The sequence below is a fragment of the Pagrus major genome, chromosome 7 (assembly GCF_040436345.1).
Source record: "Pagrus major chromosome 7, Pma_NU_1.0".
NCBI lineage: Eukaryota > Metazoa > Chordata > Actinopteri > Spariformes > Sparidae > Pagrus > Pagrus major.
Window position 1 is genome coordinate 5928819 of NC_133221.1, and position 25778 is coordinate 5954596.

A 25778-nucleotide genomic window follows, 5' to 3' on the forward strand; every position below is an offset into this window, starting at 1 on the left:
TATTCACAAAACACAAGATAAAAATGTGGATATGTCACAGATTAATTTTGAGTAGTGTGTGTTTTGGCTTGTAAATACTTTTTCGTGTAATTTGATGCTTTTGTTCTGAAAGGACGCGAGCGGAAGTTGTTACTGTAGCGCGGAACACGAAAGTGGTAGCTAGCATAGTTAGCTGTTTACAAGTTTTAGCTAACGTGGGGGTTATAATTATTTAATGTGATAGACGCCTTTAAACTAGATAACTGAAAGGTTGTGTTGATGCATATAAAGGTCAATACTGTTTGACTGTATTGAGTAATTCAAGGCTTCATGATAGTTAGCTAAACTAGTTATCGACTGTGGCGATCGTTAAGCTAGCTAAGCTAAGCTAAATGCTGTCAATACAGGAAGCTCCGACACATCAACCCTGAGTCGAGTTATGTCGGCTTTAGGTCAGTTTTATACCTGTTTTAAATGCTTTTCATTGTTGGCATTTCTTTCGTAGAATCGGCTACGAACAAACAGGAATATTAAAATATGGATACGCCCACTGTGGCGGACAGAGCAGGTGGAGAGGATGCAGATTTAATATCAGAGTCAGAGAAATGCTACATCTGCCTGAGCCCCTTTGAGAAACAGGCAGTGGCCTCTGTGGAGAACTGTCAGCATGTCTTTTGCCTTGAATGTATTCTCCAGTGGTCCCAGGTAAACATACACCTCACCTGTCCAGCAGTATGTGTCAGCCAAGGTAGCCAGAGATGCTTAAAGCAGAATATTTATTTTAATTTCTGCCAAAAAGGTGTAAAAATCCCACTGTGGCAGTCAGATGTTTGCAAAAATCAATCAAACTTTATTTACATATCACCTTTTCAAACAAATCAAAATGCAATTCAAAGTAAGAAAAACAGGATATTAAAAACAAAAATGGATTCAGAGACGGCAATTGAATGTGGGTAGTTGAAATAATTCAAAATAAAGAATAAAAGATAATAAAACAATGAACAATAAACAAAAAAAATGAGTATAAATATTGATATACATCAGTATCTTGAAACACCTTGATGGCTCACTGTTTTAAGAAAAAGAATTAAAGACAGTGACGTGAACTTTATTTAATATATTTTAAAATGCATTTGAGATTAGAGCTAAATGATAAGACAGTTAACAAAGTTATTCAGTTTTTTATCCAACAAAAAATGCTATTAAAAGTTTTTCCGCTGTTAAAAGGTTGTTTTTTGTTTGTTTTTCTTACTGGAGTATAGAGTCTAAGGACAGATAATGTTGTTCACTGTACAAATCATAAAGCCCACTGAGGCAATGTGACTGTGATTTTGGGCTATATAAATAAAATTGCAGCAGCTACCCGAACATGAAGAACGCTGCGGTTGATTTATATAATTATTGATAGAGTATGTTTGAGTTTTAGGCCTAGTCCACACGTTCATGGGTATTTTTTTCCTCCTCCAGTTTTAAAAAACTCCTGTCCACATCAACAGTATGAAAACGCAGGCTGTCAAGCACACGCCAAAGCAACAGGTGGCGATTTTACCTTTGTTGTAAGGCCACGTTGGCCAGTCAGAAGCCTGCCAAACAAAGGAGACAAGCCAAAAAAAAAAAACAGTTTTCTTGTCTACACATAAACACTGAAAACGGCGTTTCTGAATATCTTCACCCTGACAGGAGTTTTCCAAAAGCTCTGTTTTCAGTGACCTGAAACGCTGTTTACGTGTGTACAGAAAGCCAAAACACAGAAAAAGCTTCCTTCTGAGAAATACCCGTGTACGTGTGTACAGGGCCTCAGACTGTTGATCGGACATTCATTTTATATGAAGTGAATGTGAATCAAATTGTAAAACGCTCTCATTTCAGACAGCCAACACCTGCCCAGTGGATCGGATCAGTTTTGCTTTCATCCATCAGAGACGGTGTCCCGGAGGGGACATTCAAAAGAAGGTGACTATTTGCAGTGCGCTTAACAAAGCTTGATACATCTTAATCTGCTGTGACACGGTGTGGAAACACGTCCCTGTTGGAGGCTGAACTGTTTGTGCTGCTGCAGATCAAAGTCAAGACTCAGAAAAAGGATGCTGATGATGATGAAGAGGAGGAGGAGGAGGGGAGCAATGCTGCTATCTGTGAGGAATGTGGACGCAGCGACCGCAGGCACCGGCTGCTAGTGTGTATACGGTGTGATTCAGGGTACGGCATGACTGTACACTTTCAGGTTATTATCTGGTGGTGTTGTCTCAGTTTATTTTGTCATGAATCTACCTTCAGATGGTCTTAAAAGGTTTTCAATCGCAGAACTGTGGTTGCACTTTATGTTCCAGGCATCACATGGACTGCTTGACGCCACCGTTAAACACAGGCCCTGAAAGTGACTGGATTTGTCCTGAGTGTGCGGTCATACCTCAACAAACAGGTAAAGCTGTGTAGTTTATTTACTCATGATATTATAACCATTAAAACACACAGTTTTCCTGGACGTAAAGGAATAGATTTTCATAGATTACTGTCAGAAAATGCGTTTTTCTTTATGTCAAATCGTCCCTGTGAAGACACCTTCATGCTTGAGGAGGAGATCAGTGATGGAGAACTAACCGACCTCCTAGCTGAAGTCGATGAAAGTGCGTCTACCAGCAGTCGCCTTCGACCCTCCACCATAAGTCGTCCCGGCAGCTCGACTGTACGACGCCACAGCCAGAGGATCCAGAGCAGAGCCAGCGGCGATCCTGATCCTCGGCCCCAAACCTCCTGGGTATGTTCAGCGTTACGCACAGACAGATTATGAAAACACCTGGAATACGTTTGTCACCATGATAGTTTCAGTCGTTGAGGATTCAAGATCTTCAGAACAGCTGTACGAGCTACTGAACTGTTTTCTGGGCTGTCAACCAATAACTTTACTGAGGTTTCTTTATTTTGAATTCCCTAAAATAGATAAAATACGCCGTATGTACACTGAGATAAAGCCAATGCAGTAATTACAATTCCTAATTTTACACTGAACAGTGATAAAGTATGAAAAAGTATGTGAACCCTGTGCATCTTATCAAAAAGCTAAATACAGAAAATATAAAGCGTAAAGATTTAATATATGCCGTTAACTTTCCCCGTGCACATTATTTATTTAAGTGACCTGAAAAATGCAGCTGGCTTGTTGAAGTTAGTGGAGCAAGAGAAAGTTCTTGAAGCAGTTATCGGAGTGCGGTTTGATTTGTTTCACAGATTGTGTGCCACACAGATCTATCAGTGTATGGGTGTTGCTGTGGCATTGAACCACGTTTCCTGCTCTGCCTTTCTTGAGCATGCACTGTTGGCAGTGATGCATAAATACTGGGGCAGCTGCTGATGTTCGTGGTTACAGTCTGAAACAAGCGTCTTGGCCCCCTTTGGGCTCCCCTGTGTGGGTTACTGCTGCCGCTTGTTTTATTCAGACCTCTGATATATCTGGTCTTGAAAAATGTTAAATGAACTTACATTTCTATTTCCAGTCTACTGACCGCTCAAAGTGCTTTACAACACTTGTCACGTTCACCCATTCACACACACATTCATACACTGATGGCAGAGGCTGCCATGCAAGGTGCCAACTGCTCATCAGGAGCAATTTGGGGCTCAGTATCTTGCTCAAGGATACTTTGACATGCAGCTGGGGGAGCCAGGGATTCGAACCAGCGACCTTAAGATCACTGGACGACCCGCTCTAGGGCTCAGGCCTTGATTTCCTGTTTATCTTTGCCGTTCAGAGTCTTGTACCAAGCTTCCTCCGAGCTCTAAGTACTCCTTTTAAGGTGGTACAGTTGCGGCTTCAAATGGCTCACAGTGACTAACGCTGTTGACCTGAGTAGGCGTCTAGAGGCTTGCAGCGCATACAGCGCTTTGTTTACCGTCTCAAGGTTATCTGCGTGTAGCCACTGATTACGTTTTTTGTTCTCCTTTCTCAGCATGTACCTAAATACCTGTTAAGGGCATCGAAGCTTGCGGTCACAACAGATGAAGCAGCTGCACCTCCTCATCACAGTGACACAGTCGGTAAGTTATCAGTCGTCAGTTCACGTCCATGTAGCTTTAAGAGTCTGTCACTCTGTGATATTTGACATTATACATTTTTGTGTGATTCAGAGTTAAAGACAAGAAAAAGAAGAAAGCGTGCACCTGACACCAAGAAGTAGACGTATAGTTACTGCCTAATGAATGTCACAGCAGACAGCGACTATTTAAACAGTCTTACACAATGTGCATTAAAAAGTTGTTATGGGCAGTGATAGTCTTTGTACTTCCCTGTAACAAAATGGGCCTTATAGAGGCAGAATGTGCAAAAACAAAAACTTCTAAAATCTTTATCTGTATCAAAGTCTCTGCTACATATCCTCAACTTAAAATTGGGACACGTCTGGACTTCTTTGCGGCAAATGCCCAACAATATGGGTCATTTTTTGTCCATATCGGTCAGCGAATTTCAGCACAATGTCTATCGGCATCGGCGGCATCCCTCCAGCATGTGGCGCTCTAGGCGACCGCCTATATGGCCTATGCCAAGAGCCGGTCCTGTGCGTTAGGAGTGAGAATGCGCTGGACCTTCATACTTCTTTCCAATAAATTACACTTTTAAAAAATGTTTAATTCATGGCTGTTAACGCTCCACCAGCAGGACACTGACCTTTACACAGACTATCTGAACCAAAGTCTGTTTATCTGCAACTTGTTAACATTTATATTATTCACTGAGCATCGTGACAGAGCATGTTTTATTGGAAAGCATCAAAGGCACTTTTCACATAACTGATAACTGACCTAGAAATCATTAGTAAATGAGTGATGAGGATCTGAGACTAAACCTGCCTCTGCATGTTTCATCCATCCAACAGTTAATGAGCAGAAATTCTTTGAAGGTCTTTTTCTCTTTCTACCTTTTAATGATGTTGGTTCAACTGTGGCAGCTGAGTCCCATCACACAGACAGAAGAAATAATAACCAATAATAATAACCAATATTCCTCTAAAACCTTTTTATAAACCAACACTGCCATCTCCTGGCAGAGATGTAGACAACACTTAATGGTTACTGACACTATAAACTCCTCTCAAGTCTCTCCTGCAAAAAAAAAAACGGTTTGGCCACTACGAAAACTGGCTTCAACGCCTGCTGCTCGTACTGGGGGCTTCGTCCAGACCACTAGCTGCACAGCTAACTGAGCTAAGTTAGTTAAAACTTTAAGACTGACATGTTTGTAATGGTGCTGTCTGTCTTTAATCTCTAAAATATTTGGTGCAGTGAGCAAACAGCTGTGTACAAATTTTCTTCTTCCACAGGTAGAGGATCAGCAGGATCAGAAAAGTCATTTAAATGCAATTTTAAAAATGTCATTAATGGCTTAGTTTTCATGCACTTCTATGTCTGCGCCTTTTAAACCTTTTAAACATTGTAATTTTGATAGTAATTCAAGTAGTTAAATTACTTTTTGCCATGTTCTGTGGAGATTAGGCGCACATGTCAGTAATGACCACATGGTGGCAGCAGTGTGTCAGCAGTGTTGATCTCAAACCATAAACACCATGTGAAGGACCAGAGCCTGCTGCTGCTGTTTTAATTACACTGATGTTGTTCTCTGTCCTTTGTAAAAACTATTGTTGATTGTTTTTTTTGTTTGGTATTGTTCTATTTTTTTCTTACTGTGAATAAATCCCATGAAAACAACACAAACAATGTCTTAGTCTGTCTTCCCGACACTTTCTATATCATTTAGACCATAAGCTTCCACTGAAGACCCAAATCTTTAAAGTGTTCACTGTGATTTTCAGTAAACGTTACTCAAACTGGAGTGAGTTATACATGTATTTTGGATCACCAGAATGTTGTATGTGCGGTAGAGCCAAGAAACTAAGATACAGTGTGTGTTCGTGTGAATGAAGGAACACTGTGACTCACCACTGACGACCATGAGTAATGGACAACCTGCTGCACCTCCTCAGCCACTTATTGTTTAATTGACCTTTTATAAGTAGATTCAATTTTTCACATTTACACATAAACTCAATAAACTGTTGTGCAAGATGAGTTCTCTCAAAGTAATCCACCTCCAGTCTGCTACTGAGGGGCAGTGATGCTTTGAGCTAAATGTGAGTTCATCCTGAGGAGACCATGAATATCTCTACCAAATGTCTTGGCCATCCATCCAACAATAGTCAAGACCTTTCACTCACAATTGCAAATGTCAACCTCAAAGCTCAAACTACTGAGCAAAGTTTGTTCTGACGATGATGCTACAAGGAAGTTAAGGAACCACCGACGTTCTTACAATTCATCCTCTGGGGATCATGAATGTCTGTACAAAACTTCATGGCAATCCAATCGACAGTAGTAGAGATATTTCACTCAAAACTACAAATATAAACCTCATGGTGACACTATAAAGTTGCGAGTAATTCAGGAGTAAAGTTTGAGTGGTTCATTCTCTGGGTACCATGAATATCTGAGCCAAACTCCATCCCCTAGTTGTTGAGATATTTCACTAAAAAACAAAAATCTTAACCTCCTTGTGGTGCATAAGGAAAAGTCAGAGAGTCACCAAAGTTGGTAGGATTCATCTTCTGGGGACCATGAATGTCTGTACAAGATTTCACGGCAATCCATCTAAAAGTCGTGGAAGTATTCAAGTGATGTAGGGAGACGCAGGAGGCAGACCTTCCTCCAAAAGAAGTATGCGAGGCAAACAAGGGCGTCTGAGATTGAGGGAGGGAGCAGCCTCTCGGCTCGTCTGCAGGATCCCCTCATCCCCGCCTCCCTCAGCATCACTGAGCCCCATCACCTAGCAACACCAGCCCTCAGCGGCGTCTGAGGATCCGGTCCAGCCGTTCCCCGAGAGGAGGGCTGCCTCAGTCAGACACGCTCAGATCTGTTGCTTCTGGTCATCATGATATTAAACACATCCTTTGATGTCGAAAAGGCATCGCGTGTCGGAGCAGACGCTTTAAAAAAAAAAATCAGTTTCTGAGAGATGAGAGAGAAAAACGACTAACATGAGGTCAGGAAATCATTAAAATAACGTGCTCAGCCGTAACCTCAAGTCCGCTTGATGTGATCCCTGTGACATTACTGTAAAATTATTAAAGCTCATATGTAACCATGTTGACTCGTGTGTGCGTGTGTGTGTGTGTGTGTGTGTGTGTGTGTGTGTGAGATTCAGTGGGCGGGCACTTAACAAGCCTGCAGCTCATCTTGCCCTACTTTCCCCCTCAAAACAATGAGCGCAGAAAAACAAACGTTCACCTTCGTTGGCCAGACATGTTTGCCGAGCAGAACTGTTGAAATGAACAAAATGTCCAAACGGAGACACTGCGAGGTGTTTTAAAAGCCAGCGCACGCTAGAAAAGCACTCGCACTTTCTTATTGTTGGTTTACCTATACTTAGACAATCACCCCCATTTGCATTTAAATGGGGCGACTCTAAATTGCCTGTTGGAGGACAGAAGATGTTTTTATTCATTAAAGAGGTCATATTATGCCCATTTTCCGGTTCATACTTTTATTTGGGGGTCCTAGTAGAATAGGTTTACATACTTTAATTTTCAAAAAACACATTATTTTTCTCATATGGTGCATTGCTGCAGCATCCCTTTTCACAATGTGTCTTGAATGCTCCGTTTTAGCTACAGAGTGAGACATCTCGCCTCTGTTCAATCTTTGGTGAGAGTTGCACATGTGCATTACTTAACGGGCAGGATGTGGCCAATCAGAGGCAGAGTAGGGCGGGTCATGCCGAGCAAGGTAGTGTGATCTAAAATAACGGCGCTACAGCAGTTGCAGCTGTATGTCTGCTGACTGACTGAGACATTTTTCATCATGAGATGCTTTATTTCTTGATGTATTCTCCATTAAACGTGAGCTGGAATAGTTTGAGATTTTGTACGACTATGATACCATGAAGCTAACGTCAGGAGACAGTTAGCCTACATTTTGCTGAGCAGCACCTCCACAGCTCACTGATTAACACACGACTTCTTGTTTGTTTAATACGTACAAAAAAGTGTAATCGGTCGTCCAGGTGCTGATTCTGTTTCTTCCTTCTTCCAGTCTTTATGCTAAGCTAAGCTCATCGTTTCCTGGCATCAGTTTAAAGTTGAAAATATGCCAAAATCTCAAGCATGTTTTTGAGTCTCTTTCCCAACTCGTCAATTTCTTCGGACTGGCAGCCGACCCAGCCTACAATCCCGAAGCGTCAGTGTTTGACGAGCTGGGAATGAGACTCTTTTGTTGATACAGCTTCAGCCAAATAATTTATTTTTCTGAAGAGCTCAGCTGCTTTACTACACCAATGATGTAAACCTCACTTTCTCGCAGTCAACACTACGACCCCACATGACCCTTTGTTTCATTCATTGAACTCTGCCATCCTTACACCTGGGAGGAAGGACCCGGAGTGCTTTTTGGCATCTGAATATTTGATACTATTTAAGCTGACGCAGTGGAAGAACAGGCTTCCTGAAAAGTACTTTCCTTTGTTTCTCTTCCAGCTGCTCCAGCGTTGACCCGGTACTCACCCTATCAACTCTTTATGGGATCCTGTCACATTCTGCCTCGCAGGAATCCCTGACAGGAACAACATACTGCCGCCGTTTGATGAGCCTTCCAGTGGATAAGGAGCCGGGCCAGTGCCGAAGGGGCTTTAGGCTGTAAAGTCTGTGACTCCTTAAGCAATTAGGCTTACCCTAACACGATTAACACACAATGGAGCCAAGGTCAAAACTTCTAATGACTCGCGGCTCCAGAGAAAGTCTGTTTAGTAGTACGGTGTGATCTTAAAGACTGACAGGCTACGTGACGTGCTAATGAGTGACTCTAAACCAGGTTTCATTCACAAATACTGCATTTGTAGGGTGTTTATGAGACTTTAAAGGAATAGTTCGACACTTTAGGAATTATACACTTAGTCTACAATGCCACTCTCACAGCTGTACACTAAGTATGAAGCTTTGCCATTATAGCCATTGTACGTGAAACTCGGAAAAAACTCCAACGTGGAAAAGAGCAACGAAACATCCACATCCGTCATCCAAGTCGGAAGTCCAAGTCAGAAACTTGGCAAGATCAGCGAAGCCTGACTTCACCGATATAAACATACATGACATCACAGCAGTTCGGCGGCACACACGGTGAAAAATGACCTTTTCATCACTTTTTACTTTATGTAGTGTTTGTGTCGTGAAACATGCTGTAACACCAATTTTGTATGATCTACTTTCATCTCCATTTGGTTGATTTATGGGCGATAAAAGACGGGACACGATTAGCTTAGCTTAGCTGGAAGCAGGGGGAAACAACTGTTTCTGCTATGTTTTGTTCGTGTATAGCCTGTTAAAATATGAGCTGCATATATAAAACTTCAGCCTACACCTTTTCGGTCAATTATTAATCACCTGAAATGATTAAACTGACCAGACCAAGAAAGAAGTCTTCCTCTGGTTAGCTGTAGGTAAGTTATTTTTCTGCAGTGGCAGTAACACAGTGCTGATGCTGGAGGCGTCTTGCCCTCCAGGAGTGATGCTTTAGACCTGCTGAGGCAGAGAGGCACTTTGGTTGAGACATTAGCTTCACAGGCTAATGTGCATTGCCAGGGCTGCTAAATAAGTCAGCAGTGACTGCACAGTATGACTATAAACAGCTTTTCGTTAATGGGGGGTTTCAAACTCAGAAAGGTCATGTGTCAAGGGCTTTTGGATGTGACCCAGTATGCAGAACAAGAATATCATTTATTAATATCACAACATGCGGTGTCCTTTAGTTCGGTGGTTCCCAAAGGTTTTGCGTGGGACAACTTAAAAGGAAGCGATGCTGTCTCCTTGTGACCCCTTGTGACCTGGTGTATTACATCAATAACCAACGACCTTGTTGTATTTTAACGTTTTAGAGGTGTCATCGTAAAAATGTTGGGAACCACTCCTTACTGCTCCTCGAAATATTAAAATGTATAGTTTTTTGGGAACTTAAGAGCCAAAATATTTTGTTTATGACCAGGTTTGGCACATAACTGCCTGTAAAATGAGATCCAACATTTACAACGATCATGCCAGTATGTCTCTATACATCCCCCCACCTTTTGAAGCACACACATCGCCACTAGAGTGAGCGCAGCAGTCCTATGGGCGAGACTAAATGAATTTAACATAGACTCGAGAATACATTTTGGAGTAAGCCGGTGCTGAGAAGACATATGCATGCATAATGGAGACACATTCTTGCAGCATCTGCACACATCCCTCATTGGTGGTGACTTGTAGGAGCCTTGCACCTGCAGTCAGAAGGGATAACATTACGAGCTGTGTGCTCAGCAGCTCCTCTCCTCCAGCAGACCAAAGAGGGGAGCAAAAAAAAAGTAGGTCACCCTCCCAGAGACCCACACATCTCTCCCAGTGATTCCACGCTGCAGTGGTGCTTGTGTCTGCCGTGCCAGGGCCTCTGATGGGAGCAAAAAAATGGGAGTCGACAGCTCCCTTCTACTCGTTTTTTCCCTGCACAAAGGCAGAAAAGCCTCATCCCCGCTCCTGTCAGATGCCACATTGGAAAACAGCAGCAGCCGGAGATGGATCACAAACAGTCCATTAGTGATATCATAGCGATTCACTGTAAATCATCTTGCAGACCCAATGCTGTCCAGCGTGTGACTCACAACCTGCCCCAGAAACACTCACAAATCTTAAAGGAAGTGGTTGACATCTTGGGAAATACATGAATTTGCTTTCTGGCTGACATTTAGAGCCAGCAGCAGGCTAGCTTAGCTTAGCATAAATGCTGGACAGGGGGCACGCAGCCAGGCTCTGTCTGGAGGTTAGTGTTTTTTTAATGCAGGGCTGATGTTTTTTCGGCACAGTGATTTGAGCTAAATGCTAATATCAGCGTGCTAAAAAATGACAATGCTAATGTGCCGACGTTTAGCAGGTATAATGTGCAACATGTTCACCATCTTAGTTCAGCATTTAACATACTAATATTTGCTCATTAGCACGGGAATGACCCAAAGTATTGCATCTAAAAAAATTAAACTGATAATTGACGACGGCATAAGAAGATAAGAAAAAGCCACTGTGGTTAAGTCCAGAGCGGTAAAGATTGCACACATGCTACTAAGTTAGCTCTTAACTTTTCTCCAGCAGTGTGCACTTTCAGATCAGCCGACTGCTGACTCAACAGTTTCATAAAGAAGCAGTGGGTGCTTTGATCTCAGATTAGTAAAAGGAACTGGGGATGAGGCGAAGAGGGAGCGAGGAGGGGATGGTGGTGGTGGGGGGCATCAAAAGACTGAGGAACTGCTATTTTAGTCCCCAAAGCGGTGAAGGACATTTTATGCAAGAAGAAGAAAAAACAGAGCACCCAGGCTTCTCCTGTAGCACCTGGGGTTAAGCCTGGTTGGATCATCTCCAGGTTGAGGTGATATTTTATTTCATTTCAAACATTTAAATGTGTCTGAAAATACAAATTAACATGAATCCATCTACCTGTGATGTCATTAAAACCCCCTGGTCTACATCCATGCTAGCAGCTCTGTGAGGCTGTACACTTGCACAGCAGTGCTTTGAGCTAAATGCTAACAATTGCTAGTTAAACAACCATTCATGCTCAAACCTACGGACAATTTAGAGTAACCGATTAACCTAACTTCTTGCACGTCTTTGGATTGTGGGAGGAAACAGGAGCACCCGGAGAAAACCCACGGAGAACATGCAAGCGCCGCGTGACAATAGACGAATAGTACCGGCTCAGCAAAGTTAGTGCAATTCATTCTGAGAGGACCACGAATGTCTGGGCCAAATTTCATGGCAGTCTATGAAATAGCAGACATTTCACTCAGAGCTACAAATGTCAACCTCGTGATTGTGCTGGAGGAAAAAAACAAGGGGATCACCTCAGACAGCTGGATACATCTGGATTCATCTGGGAGCCATATTTGTACAACATTTCATTGGCAATCCATCCAAGGGCCGAGGACCACCTGACCAACATCGCCCTCTTCTCCAGTGTAACATGAAAAACGACTGCAGCAGCGGATACAGTCTGCAACTTTCCTCTGAGATTCAGTCACTGATGGCGATATTCAGCCAAGACGTCTCTGCTGAGAATGGATGAGATCATCTCCATTCATGGCCCGAGCCGCAGCCTTGTTTTTTTTTTTTTTAAAGCCGGGACAGGAGGGGGAACAATGGCTCTCTATGAAAACCTGCAGTGAAATCCCAAGCTAGGATGCTCTTTTCTCCAAGCTTTTCCCCGTTTCCTGTGAATTAATAATAGCCTTGCTGGAGGGAAATGGATTCACTTAAGATACCCTCATTTAACAGCTGCGTGGGAAAGCAGACAGACATAGCGACCCGGGGAATGTGTTGAAAGGTGCAGAGAGTTTCCCTTAAAGTGGCTGGGAATCGAGCAATTAGTTTCACCGAGTCGCGCTTGTACACTGAATAGATTTCACGGGGAAAACATGCCGATGTGACACGGAGAACACGCTGTACCAGAGGTGTGAAACAGATGAGAGACTCTGCTGGCTGCAGGGAGCATCTCTGAGCTGAGAGCAGTAACCGAAGCTAATGTGGACGTTTTGCTTATTCATTGAGCGTAGAAAGACCTTCATTACTTCACTTGTGCAGCTGTTAATTATCAGGAACAACTAAGAAAGAGTTTCTCTTTAGTTACTGAGGAGCGAATCATTTAATTTAATTTTTACCTGATGGGACTGAAACTTTTCTTTTTGCTGTTTCAATAGAAAACAATAAAAATATATATATCTTTGTCCCTATGTGGGCTCACATACCTGGATGAGGTCACTGTACAGAGGTTGTATTCATTCAAATGAGTTGCAACGTGACGTCAGCGCTCTACTCATTCTCATGCAGAGGGCTGAGCGTGTGTTGCATTCAAGTGCCATCGGAAATGTTAAAGTCGTAAGTTGCAAAAAAAACGACACCACAAGTGCTTTTAAATGAGGGAACTTGCTGTGACCGGTGAAGTGGAAATAAAATCAAGCAGGCCTACATTTACTCAAGAGCTGTATTATTCTACATTTATTTGACACCTGCAGTTTAGATAACGGTTTAACATTCAAACATTTGATTTGTTTGTTGTGTCCAAACTCAGCTGAAGTTCACGGGCTGTGCAGACGTCCTTGAAAGATGAATAGCTACTTATAAAATACAACAAGTCGTTGTACAAGTTGATAGATATCAACAATATGTGGTCCAGTAGCACCACAATGTCAAAATACTGCATTTCAAGTAAATAGTGCATTCAAAATGGACCAGTCTGTGTAATAAATAACCCACTTTTTGTTTGACTTTTACACAAGTTAACATTTTTAATGCATTGCTTTTGCTTGTAACAGTATTTCTACATTGTGACTATTCTACTTTAAATTAAAGTAGTGAAATTAAAGTAAACAAGGGTGGATTGACTGATCAAATGCAGCATATTGTAAACATTCAAAACATGTTTTGAATGTAAAATCTTAATCTTCAAAGTCAAATAAATGTAGTGATGTAAAAACTACAATATTTCCCTCTGAAATGCAGTGGTACCAGTACTTAATTGCATAAAACAAATGTTTTTTTAATAAAGTATGAGTACCTAAAAACTGTAGGTCTATTTAAAAGCATTCTTGAGTAAAATATACGTTTATATATTTTTTTTATTCTCCACTTTTCATCATTGATCATTTTAGAGCTGCATTAATTAGTTGATTAGTTGATTATTCAGTTAAAAAAAATTTTTTTTTGACAATCGATGAATAGTTTAGGTCATTTATCAAGCGTGAATGTCAAACGTTTGCCGGTTTCATCTCCTTAACTGTGAGGATTTGCTGGTTTTTGTAGTCATTTATGATATTAAATGAAGAATTGAAATAAAATAAGCTATTTAAAGCTGCTATTTGTAAGTAAAGTTAATTCTCAACACAAAAATCAACTTTTCTTACAAATAGCTTTAAAGACGTCACTGTGTCGACCACTTTCCTTTTAAAAAACCTTTCTTTCTAGACTAAACGACAGAACGATTAATCGCAAGAATAATCAGCAGATTAATCGATAATTAAAATTGTTTTAGTTGCAGCCATCGATCGTTTCCCACTCGAAGAAACTGAATACGTCACGTCACAAGCTTACGCGTCAGACGTGGCATCTTAAATTTCCGAGCCGTGGCAGGAGTCACGTGAAGGCAGCGCGGGGCTCCAGTACCGAGTGCGGCGGCTCCGGAGCTTCAGAGCGGGGCTGAGCGAGCCGCTGCAGGAGCCGGAGCCGCGGGGACGATCTCTCTCTCTCTCTATCGGATACTTACGTCTCTTTGTTTTATTCACCGCGGGACATGAAATCCGTATTTTAAAAAAACACCGCGTTAAACTAAAAAAAAACTTTCCTCCAGCACAAGATGACGGTGGATTTTGAAGAATGTATTAAGGATTCACCCCGCTTCAGGTAAGAACATGAAGCTGTTGAACGCGTCACTGTGGGGTGCTGGATTCTCCCGATGTGTCCCCGGGCTTTGAACGCAACGGTCCGTCCCATGTGTCCTCCTGTGTTGTGATGCAGGCGTGTTGGACCTGAGCGGCGACACGTTGCACTTAATACCCCTTAATACCTCCGGATCACAGCCTGCTCCAAGTCACTCATGTCCCACAGTTGGCATGATGATGATGATGATGATGATGATGATGATGAGCAATGCAGCCATATGAGCTGTCACGTGCTCAGATCAAAGTCTTATCTGATGGTCCTCACGTTGGTTTTTCTCCTCTCAGCTGCTCCCATAGATTTTTATTTCAGCAGCATCTATTGATCAGGTAGAGTAGAGCTGCGATTCTTTCATTATTGATCAATCGGTTCATCGTCTCTGCTGTAAAATGTCAGGAGATGTGAGGAACCCCCCTCCAGGGTCTTAAAGATCAAGGTGATGTCTTCGAACGTCTTGTTTTTGTCTGAAAGGAGCCCAAAAATTGACAGGATGATGAATCGATTAGTCAAGAAAGTGATCTGCAGATCAGAGCCGGACTGATATATCGGTCAGCTGGTCGATATTGGCAACTACAGATGTGTGTTGTTTGTCACAAGTGTCCGCAAACCACATGTGGTCCAAGGGAAGGTTGCGAAAAATGTGTGTTTATGTGTATATTCTTTGGATATACGAATATCGGCTGATATATAGATTTCAAAATACCCCCCCCCCAATATTGGTATCAACATCGGCCACAAAGATCCGGTATCGGTCGACTCTGCTGCAGATTAATCCGTTACGAGTGTAAGAGCCATTTACAAAGTTTATTTTATTGCAATGTTTAGAAATATGGTTGAATAATTGCTGTAACTTCCTGTGTAGTTTGACTCGTGTGGATGTTTCCGTAGCTCCCATGTCACACTGTACAGGAAGTGGAATTTTATTGTGAAGTTTTTCTGTTGTGTGAATAAACGAGCGTTGATTTATGTGGTTATAATAATAAGACACGTACAAACAAAGATGAACGTAACGAAGACTAAAGAAAGACGATATCAGGAAGTAGAAGAATCCAATATATCGATATATCAGTGGATATACACACGTTTTTGACTATGATACCTCGAATTTTGTTATCGAACACTTGCGACAAAGATGAAAAACTTTATTGTCTAAAATTACATCACCTCAATCATCATTTCTGCATTATTAGCTCATTAAAAAAGTCTCATATTGGTGCATATCGGCCAACACACATGTCGATACTGTTGTATCTGTGATAGGCCAACATCTGCCGATATTATCAATGATAATGCTCAGCCATCAGAATTTGCTGAATGCAAAGGTGTCCTCTTCATGTGCCTGAAAACATCCAGTTGTCCGTCTCATAAGACGAAGAAACGCAGCAAATCTCCACGACTGAGAAGCTTAAACCAAATAATTGATGGCATTTTTGCTCGAAATGAGAGAAATGATCAGCTGTCAGTCGACTAATGGTTCATCGATTCATGCGTCAGTTCTAGTTCAAACGGTGTAACTGATCGTTGGCTCAGAGGAAACTGAAGGTTTCCCCACACAGCCTGTGCCAAAGCCCCTGACCACCGAGCACCAGAGGTTACATAAACAAGGCAGGAATTCTCTACACCCACATCTGAACCTGGTCTCCTGCTCCCAGAGAGCCAAGAGCCTCTCAGGCTGTGAGGAGGGGGGATATTTTACACTTACTGTGTAGTGCAGGACTCTTTACGCAGGTAAAAGCACCAGTACAACACTGTAAAGTTCTGCTTTTAACTTTTTATTCAAGACTTTCAATGAAAAAGGCACAAAAATGAGGATATAATCTCCAAATCTCTGTAAATCTACTCTGTTATCTTTCTGTTTTTCTGCTGCAGGTTGGTTTGTAGCACCTGCGTCATTGTTTTCTTGCATCTTGGGTTCCTGGCAGTTTATTCTTTGATAAACTGACAAAATATAATAATGAAAAAGTCCGACTTATAGCTGAAGAGCTAAAGGAAACTATGCATGTGGTGTAAGGATGCATAGAAAATATCGTTATCATTAAAAAGCTGGTTGAGGTGGAGCTACTTTATCCTCAGTTAGGTTTAATCCAGAGGTGGTTTGATAAATCTGAGGGGTCATGAGATGATTAGTGAAGAAAGGAAGAAAAAAACAAAGCTCTGCTGCCAAAATCTGTGTTCAAATTTGGATTTTTCTCTCGTCTTTGCCTTGGAAAAAACTTCTAACGACTCAAGACACCTGAAAAGTGGCGAGCAGTTTTACTGTGAGTGGTTAAAACCCTGGTTTAAACTTAAACAAAGCATTGTATATATGTGAAATCTCAATCTGAAAAGTAACTGCGGCTGTCAGATAAATGCAGCGGGGTAAAAAGTATATTGTGGTGTTGAAGTATAACCCCAAAAAATACCTTAAGATCGGTATTTGAGTGAATACGCTCGGTTACTTCCTCACAGTGCACTTGTGTTGGCTCCCGGAGATAAAAATCTCTGCTCCCAAATCAAAGACTTCCACACTTGGCAGCAGCACCTTTAATGACTGCCATCTGGGCTGGAGAGAGTCACATCTCAGGAAGCGCTGACTGAAGGTTATTTGCACTAACCATCTCCTTCCTCGTTTCATATGCTAAGCAGCGAGACGAGCTGCAGCGAGACAAGCTGCATGCTAAAGAGTCACCCACCTCTTTTATTTTGAGCTCTGAGGCTCCTCTGTGTCTTTTTTTCTTTCTTTTCTTGAATGGTCTGAAGTTATCTCTCTTGTCTGAGCTGTGGATGTGGAAATGAAAATATTCCTCCTCCTCCTCCTCCTCCTCACACTGTACAGATCTTTTTCTCACTCTTACATGCTCCACTTTCAGTTATTGTGAGCTCTCCTGCAGTTTATGTTAAGACTCTTTTATCCGCCGCCCAGGATGCTCAAACGACCAGAAGAGACGCTTGAAAGAGGCGAAGTAAACGCATGTTCCCGCGGCCACTGAAGCCTGTAACAGTGTTTTTCAGAGAGCATTCAAACGGCTCCTTTGTGGAGCTAAAAGCGGCGCGGTGTCGTGTTATGTAACAACCCTCGGAGGTGGATGGCTGGAAGGAAGCAACAGGCCCGGAGCACTGGAAAAATCAAGGCTTTTCACTGTTAGGATTGGCATGATGCTCCGCTTTCTACACGTGTCAAATCACGCAGGAAATCAGTTGCGAGCACTTATCTCTCACATGTTTCAGGCTTTCTTATCTATCAGCTCCAGCTCGAACCATAAACATGACACAGCGGACGATCTGGTTCTTCTTCTGCGCTTTAAATGTGCTGTTTAAGCACTTCTCGACGACACGGCGATGAATCACCGGTCCGGCCTCGAAAACATCTCTCGAAACAAACTGTATGTATTCTGTGTTTTCGTCTCCACGGAGACGCCGACTCGCACAGATGTGAGACTGCAGCCAGCGATGCTCTCCAACATCTGTTCTGAGAAAGTGGTGTGTGATGATTACACGGCCGCAGGAACCCGTGTGTTTGTGTTTGCTCCTGCACAACGTTTTGCAAAAACGCAACGTCTGAGCTGTTTTTTCTCCCCCCGCTGACATGTTAACTCGAGGTCACGCTCGCACGCTGTCGGAGGATAACAACCAGGGCACGTAGTGACCGGTTTGTTCTGTTGTAGTTCATAAGAAGTGTGCAGTTTAGGATAACTTGGACTTTAACCCTTTTTTTGGTTTGTTTTCTTAGCAGTTTGGTAACAGTAGCTGTGTTTCCATGAAGCATTTTGAAGAATATTGCATTAGAAATTTTATGGAAATGGCAAAGCGTCCTCCAACTTGCAAAAAAGTTTGTGCGCTAGCTTGAGGTGGCTTTTGTCTTTTGCGAATTAGAGATTTGCAGAATAAACTCTGATGTAGCGAACATTCAACTCAGCTGTTTCCGCTGTCTGCATCATAATCATTGCATTTCTTCTTCATCTCCGTCGAAGCAGGCAACATGGCCGACGCTAGCTGACGCGCAAGCACAGTTACAACTCGCTTCAAGTTGTATGTTTCACGGTCGAGTGTTGCGCGAACCGTCGTTTTAAAATGTGTAATTGTCGTGTTTTTCTACAACAAGGCCGACTGCACCTGCAGCATATGACTGACTTCGAGCAGGTCTTGGTGATTTCAGAGTCGTCTGGACCCCTGATTTCTCTAGGCTTTGTCTTTCTCAAGGCTTTGTGAATTTCTACAAGGCCAAAAACATTGGAAACATCTTAAAGTTAGGACTCATACATTATATATATCGGAGTTTCTTCTAACTCGGCCTTATAGGAGCTCCTTCTCGGCTGTGAATGCCTCTTGTATTCATGCAGATCTTCTGAGGATAATTTAGCGGGGACTCTCAGCGTCCTCGCTCGGTCCGTTCCCGAGTCCTACCAGTCCTTCAGCAGAATATGACTATTGTCCAGAGAGCTTCTTGCTTCCGCCGAGAGACAGACTCTTTTTCTCTGTGTCTGAATGGCCTCGAGGCAGAGAGCCACGACGATCCTTCCCTCCCTTCCCATGTGAACAGCCGGGGGGCGGAGAGCCGAGGCGAGGCGAGGCTGCCTTCACGGTGATGTGTTTGTCATTGAGTCACAGAGCCCCCCCGACAGGCCGGGGGAATCCGAGGCCAATGACCTGTGGCGCTCGCTGCCAGCGTGTCTCCAGCGTCTGTGAGAGAACGACTGGACGGACGGACTTGTGACACAAAGTCAGATGACAGGGTGAAGGCAGGGGGGTTGCATGTCGAATTCCAGGAGATGGCTGATACGAAGGAATGCAGAGAATCTGTGTAATGAATTAACTACAGCTGTTCAGTGGAAATTTGAGGAAATGATAAGAAATTAAGTTAGAGGTTTGTTTGTGAAGTCAAAAAGTAGAGGAAGAATACATGCAGCGGTGAGTTTGATGTAGAATATATGAGTAAATGTGAGCAAAAATCACATCGTACGTTGAGTTTTGATTCACTTTTATGTGATCCGACAGAAAATAACTCTTCGCAGGTATGAAACCAAACATCTATTTTGATAGTAGGTAGTTGTAGCACTAAAAAAATTAGTCTGATAATCGATTGGGGCGTCACAATTTGAATCCTTTATTGAAAATCGCTTGGTACGAAGGTAACCCCGACAGCGTCAGAGATGTTCGGGCTTGTTTTCTGTTTTCAGAGATCCTTTATTGATTTGTTTGGGGAAGAGGGTTTACTCGGAACAGATTCAGGAAACCAAACTTCCATAACAAACTGAATTTCTGTCTTTTGTGGATTATTGTTGAATGGCTGAACTCTGAAAATCGTTATTTTTGGTGAATATTATTTGAACTTAATCCTAACGTGCAAAAAAAGCCACCAGGATAAAGTCAGACAGTTGTTAGGTCATTGCCTGGTCGTTGCCTGGGATGACTTATAATTATTAAATAAAATAGTAAAGTTTACTGTTGTAGTGCGTTGTTTTCATTTTGGACAGTTTATATATAGTTGTAAGTAATTGTTAAAGTGCTGCTTCTGAGGGAGACATTTAAGGGATCATTGCAAAACATATTTTTATCCAATATGTTGATATCGAAATACTTTTGCTTCCTTAAACTGTTTTTGGCATCGGCCCCCAAAGATTGAGAATGTTTGGATGTCTTGTTTCGTCCAACCTGCCTCCTTAAAAGATAAAAATATTCTGTTTATCATCACTTAAGTCAAATAAACGCAGCGAAATCCTCACAACTTAGACGCTGGAAACATTAGCAGATAAACTCGAGAGGCTTTGGAATCAATCATTTAAACAACACGATTGTGGAAAACAACATCACGTGTCCTGATGTGATACCAGCGAAAGTCTGGATGAGTGTCCACGTTCAGTGTGAATCGCTGTACGACTGCACTTTCCCTCAGTTTATCTACATGCAGCCGCGCTGGTGTTTACAGTTCGGCCCGCTCCAAATTAGGCTTCGAGCTTCCTTTTGCATATTGTGCATTTTTGAGTGGGCTGGAAAGTGCCGGGCTCATTTAGCCTCTGGATTTTTTTTTAATATTTCAAGATGTACTCTTCCCATCTGTTTCCTCCTCTGTGGGGAAGGAATTTATAGTGGGATTACATTAGCCGACTTCATATTTAATACACATTTACTAGCGAGGAGCTTATTGCCAAGGAGGGCCCGGGCTTCGTATTGGGGTTCTGTTCCCGCTCATGTATAAAGAACTATAAGGATTTGCTTTTAATGGTGCCAAGAACATCTAAAGCGAACCACGCTGAATTCATCCGGTTCATCTGGGTTCATCTTCGGAGGACGTTTCTCCTTGTGTTTCTGGAGGATCTGCATCTCCAGCTGCATGGAGCTGGAAGGGATTTCGCTCTTGTTGCTTCTGCTCTATTTCAGACTGACCTCCTTCCTTCTTGAATCTGTGTCAGCGGCCCTTCTGTTCAGCCAACAGCGCTCCTCCCCGAGACGGCGACTTTTGGCCAGTTAAGGGCGGGGGAACGCACCATTATTGTGACTGAAAAAAAAAACACTTTGTTGATGTCAAGCTGGTCTCCATCTCTTTGCGTCCAGTCATGCGGCAGCAAACTGCAGCTGATATCATTTATGGATGTTTTCTGCTGCATATTTCAGGTCTGAACCACAAAAAATGTTACTCATAAAGCCCTGCGCCCTGTTTGGCATCAATTTAATGACCTCTGCTTGTGATTTCCACATTAGACGCATTAAAATCATGCTCCGCCGCCACCTCTCCCAGCCCATGTGAGTTTATTCTGCTATTTTAATTTTCATCCGCGTTCAGTGATTTAATGACCGAGAACAGCTCAGTGGCACGATGTCTGCTGGTGTTTCCAGCATCCCGTTAAGGGCGTTAGCGAGCTCCGAGCGCTGCCGCTAACAACTCCAGGTAATGAAAGTGACGGGGGGATTAAAGCAGCAGTGTGTAGTTTGATGAGCCCGTGTGTCTTAATCAGGGATTGGCCCACATTCGCCTGCTCAAATCCCTGGACGGCAAAAAGGTGTCACACCTGGAGGCTTAGCGTCCAATTGGTGTCATCCCGACGTGACGGACTGCAAACAGATCTAATAATACGTGCGGCAATATGATTTCTTAATCACGGCGTTGTTGCCCTCCCACCGAGAAGGCTCAGCACCATTAGCTGAAAAAAGGCTTTCATCTTTTTTTAAATGGGACCAGATGAAGGGCTTTTGCCGGTCGGAGCCTCGGAGCGCAACCAGGCTCCAGAGCATGTAGGGCAGCCGCCGGAGGGCCGCTGCACATAGGTTATCATTATGGTGTTTGAAGAAATATACACTCAGTCAGTCTGTTAGGTACACCTAGCTAGAACCAGTGCAGTCTAATGCGACAGTGCTGCGATAAATCCTCCCTTCATGAAGGTTGTGATAGTCCGTTTTCTTCAGAACTGTTTTAGAGAGACATTGCTGCAGGCTTCTCAGTAAATGTGCAGTGTGCAACAGATAAAAAGGTCTTCCAGGTGGACCTAGTGTCGTCAAAAGAGTAGTACCGTGACAGCACCACAGTAGATGGACCTCAAATAAAAAGGGCAGCGTTTGCAGTTGCAATGCAGGAAGTTGGATTGAGATCTTCATCTCTCTCAACATCACAAATAGGTGAAGCGCCATCCTCCTCTCCAGACCTGGAGCTGAAACATTATGAGAGAGCGTTTCTGTTTTAATCAGCACACTTTTTCCACTAGCGGCCCAGGAAACTCACACACTAATTGCACGCATTGTAAATCACTCTTGTGACGCTATTCAGCCAATGAAATCTGTATGTTGCATTAAGAATTGTGTTTTGAGTCGGACACAGAAGACAGATGAGACGAGAGACGGCGATCGGAGGAAACAGACAGCGAAAATAGAGCTTTTAATCAAGAACAGACCCTCGTGTTTACTTCCCACGGATAGTTCAAAATCTGTGACTCATACCTGACATGCTGGTGACTATTAAAAGCAGCAGTGTGACTCGCCGCTACTCACATGTTGCGAGCGAGCGTTCTCACTCAAATCTGAAACTGAGGGCTCAGGAAATAAAATATTGTCTGTGGCACAGAGGACGTCTTTGAGTTCGAATTATTTTCTCTGAGAATCGTCTCAGATTTGGGACTCTTACATTAAATCAGACAGAAGGAAATGAAAGTGTACCGTAAATAAGTTGTGATTTCTTGGACGGAGACAATCTGTCTATTAAGGCCCGGCCTGGTGTCTCCAACACATGAAGCACGACTCCAGGGACGCTTTCTGCTGGTGGACAGTCAAAAACAACACGTTGTACATTTCAAAATGATGTTTCTGAGGTTGTAGACATGTTCGTGTGTGACAGCGCTGCAGCAGGTATTATACTGTGTCTGTTTGTACGTTCCATATCCAGGAAGTTAATTGATGATTTGCGTAAATGGAGGTTAATCCCCGGTGAATGCTGTAGGACGCAGAAATGATGTCATCCCTGAGCCCCTTTTGTGTTGACTGAGGGGGGGGGCTTCGCCACATGAGCCCTGGCTGTCCCTTCTCATTTCATTTTAATGAATTGCGAGACGTTTCACACACTGCTCGCACAAAGAGCTTTTGAAAAGCAGGGTGCTGCATGCCGAACACTGTGCTAATCTGCTCCTGACGGACATCCTGAGAGATGACAAAGACCTCGATCAGTCAGCCGAGTGTGAACAGTTTATAAAGTGAGACGAGAAAGCTCGCGGCCGCGACTCCGTCCTCAGTTCCTCTTCTTTTCTCTTTCAAATCAGCCATCCGGTGTTGCCACAGGTTGCGCATGCTGCGCCGCAGACATTGAATCAGCACTATGGCAACATCCAGATCCCTTAAATGATGGATGAGTTTGTAGTAAATTGGTATTAGTATTCCTGTCACAACCTCGTGGTGAAGGAGACCAGCAATGACTCAATGCGAGGAAGGGAGGAGTCCGAAAACAAGAGCCGGGCCAGCGAGTGCAGAATCAAACGCACGCTGGAAACTGAGCAGATTTCTGACGCTGATAATCCAAACCTTTGGTCTTACTTCACAGTGCGGGTGAACAAAATCGGCATTTGTTTTCCCCGAGCAGATTGGATTATGGTGGAGAACGAACATCTGATCTCAATTCTGTTTGCCTGTAAATATCAAATGTCTCCAACAGCTTGGAAGAGAAAATCCACTTTTTCCTGTTGATATGTAAGAGAAGGGCTCCAATTTGCCCGGAGACAGGCTCGATCATGTGCTCAGGCCCGTCTACAAACACAAGAGATGTGTTGGAAGTTCGTGCAGCAGAGCATTGATAATGACAGGAATCCCTTCATATCTGTAACAGTATCATCTGTGCACCTTCAACCCTTCCTGACCCTGCACGGAGGGAGTTAAGCCTTCAGCTGCAACGTGACTCCGTGGAGGCCGGCCCGGTTATGCCTTGTGAAATGGACTATAATTCTGAGTTAATATAAATAGTCTGACTAATGTTCCTGCTGGATTATCCGTACTGTAAAACAGAGCTGTCAGATGCGCTGCAGGAAAAAAGGCTTTAATAACATGAGAGGACAGCAGCAGCAGCACACTTCTGCTCCTCTCGGCTCTGATCGGTAATTATTATGTTGCTCTCACATCCATTCAGGCTCATTCGCTGTCTGGTTTGAGAGTTCGATCCGCTCTTACATCTGTCCGTTGAATGTCAGGCTACAGGTGGTTAGCTTAGCTTAGCACAAAAGGGAGGAGAGGTAACAAAATCCACCCGTTAAATTACCTTTTGTTGCCTATTTGTTTAATTTGTACAAAAAACAAAGTGTAAAACTGGCAAACGCACATTTTACAGGGGTTTGTGAGTGAAACAAGATACAGTGAGTAATTAGTGAGCTTTGAGTCTTTATGCTAAGCTAAGCTAACTGGCTACTGGCTGTGTGTTGAGACAGAAAGTGAAATCTAAGTCTCCGTACCAGCAGGTGGCGGCAGCCTGTGTTTGTCATTCAAAAACTGTTATCGGAAGACTCAGGAACAAATCAAATCAAGTTATGATAAAGCCACTTTTTTACAGCCTTTTCCAATCAAGAGTATATCTGATAAAACGTCAACGCCGGCGCTTTCTTTCTCCGTTTCTCTTCCCGTGCACTGATTCGTTCAGCCGAGCAGCCGATCAGAGTGATTTTTCTCACCATCGGGCTCCGCTGGAGACGCATTCAACACGCTCAGTCGGCTGCAGAGCTGCCGTCACGGGCCGACTACAGTGTTTTGCCGTTAGAACGGAGCCGTGGCAGCGGAGGTGGCACACAAAATTGTTTTTCTGTGTTTGCAAAGTGGGACCGTCAGAGGGGGGTTTCCAAGCGTCTGCCGGCAGCAGAAGGGCTCTCGAGGCCATAGCACGTAAAGTGTATCAATGGGAAGACTCGGTTAGATACAAAGACGTGTCGGCACGAGTTCGAAGTGCTTTAACTTGAGCGAAACTCGTCTATACATCCTTTATGAATCTGTTCTGTAACTCAGTGCCAGAAAGTGACTGAGTGTATTTCCAAAGAGGTTGCTCGCTCGAACCGCTTGGAGTAGCCTCCTTTTGTTTAGAGTGCGTCCTCGCTCACGAGTGCATGACCTAGAAACACGACCCAAGCTGTAGGTTGTAGAAATCAGATTAACGTGTATCAGGTTTTCTCATTAGGGCTGCTTTGCGTTCAGCCCTGACAGTTTTTCACCGGCCTCTTTCGCAGCAAAGATAAAACAACTTAATTGGAAAATACCCAATTTCCTCGGCACATAACGGCTGCATCCCTCCTATCTCGTGGCCTCATCGTCGCTCAGCTGTGTTTTCAGACCCTCCAGTCAAAGGCGGCATGTGAGGAGAGGAACTGCCCCGGCTCGGTGAGACAGTGACTGGGCTCGGCTGTCTTTCAGTCGCGGCTGTGCGTCATTTGTCAGCAGACGCGATGACCCGCATTTGGTCTCACCACCGCATTCTTGAAAAATAAAATAAGCTTCACACATAGTTGAATCTGCGTTTGACGGGATAAACAGAAAGAGTTATGACTAACAGATTTCACTGTTTAATGTCACGTCTCTGAAAACGTCTCCCCTGATGACCGGGGCTGCTTGGAAAAAGCCGTGATCGCACGGGCGGGGAAAAAAAAAAGCAGGCTGGGTAGTTTCCAGGTGTGTCAACATCAGCCTGTCCTACATGTTTATCGCTCCACGGGTCAGGAGAGGGGATGGAGTTATTGATAGAAGTGGGGATTTCGAGCGTAAAGCGGCGTGTTTGTGGTCGCCCGGGGAATTTGAAATGACTGTACGTCCGATACGAAGCGCAGATAAAGGGAGAAATCATTAGGCTCCTCAGGCACTTCGCTCCGTTTCTGAAATGCTGAA

The 25778-nt window shown here is 43.3% G+C and overlaps 2 protein-coding genes across 2 annotated transcripts in view; both read left to right on the forward strand.

Annotated features, from left to right (window-relative positions):
• Positions 1 to 151: 151 nt before the first annotated feature.
• Positions 152 to 4154, forward strand: LOC140999322 (PHD and RING finger domain-containing protein 1-like). The gene is made up of 7 exons (XM_073469667.1): positions 152 to 684; positions 1849 to 1932; positions 2039 to 2178; positions 2310 to 2401; positions 2538 to 2737; positions 3927 to 4014; positions 4105 to 4154. The coding sequence occupies exons 1-7, from the start codon at positions 517 to 519 to the stop codon at positions 4152 to 4154; spliced, it is 822 nt and encodes a 273-aa protein (XP_073325768.1). The 5' UTR covers positions 152 to 516.
• Positions 4155 to 14345: 10191 nt separating this feature from the next.
• Positions 14346 to 25778, forward strand: part of acap3a (ArfGAP with coiled-coil, ankyrin repeat and PH domains 3a) — a 75624-nt gene continuing 64191 nt past the window's right edge. The window contains exon 1 of the mRNA XM_073470346.1: positions 14346 to 14432. Coding sequence (XP_073326447.1) covers positions 14386 to 14432 — 47 coding nt within the window. The 5' untranslated portion in view covers positions 14346 to 14385. The remainder of the gene's footprint in view (positions 14433 to 25778) is intronic.

What these genes read in the sequence shown, in the direction of transcription:
- LOC140999322 (XM_073469667.1), top strand. Translation starts at nt 517, where the DNA reads ATGGATACGCCCACTGTGGCGGACAGAGCAGGTGGAGAGGATGCAGAT. An exon ending in GGTCATACCTCAACAAACAG is followed by an intron (nt 2,402 to 2,537) that starts GTAAAGCTGTGT and finishes GTCCCTGTGAAG; the next exon opens with ACACCTTCATGCTTGAGGAG. An exon ending in CTCGGCCCCAAACCTCCTGG is followed by an intron (nt 2,738 to 3,926) that starts GTATGTTCAGCG and finishes CTCCTTTCTCAG; the next exon opens with CATGTACCTAAATACCTGTT.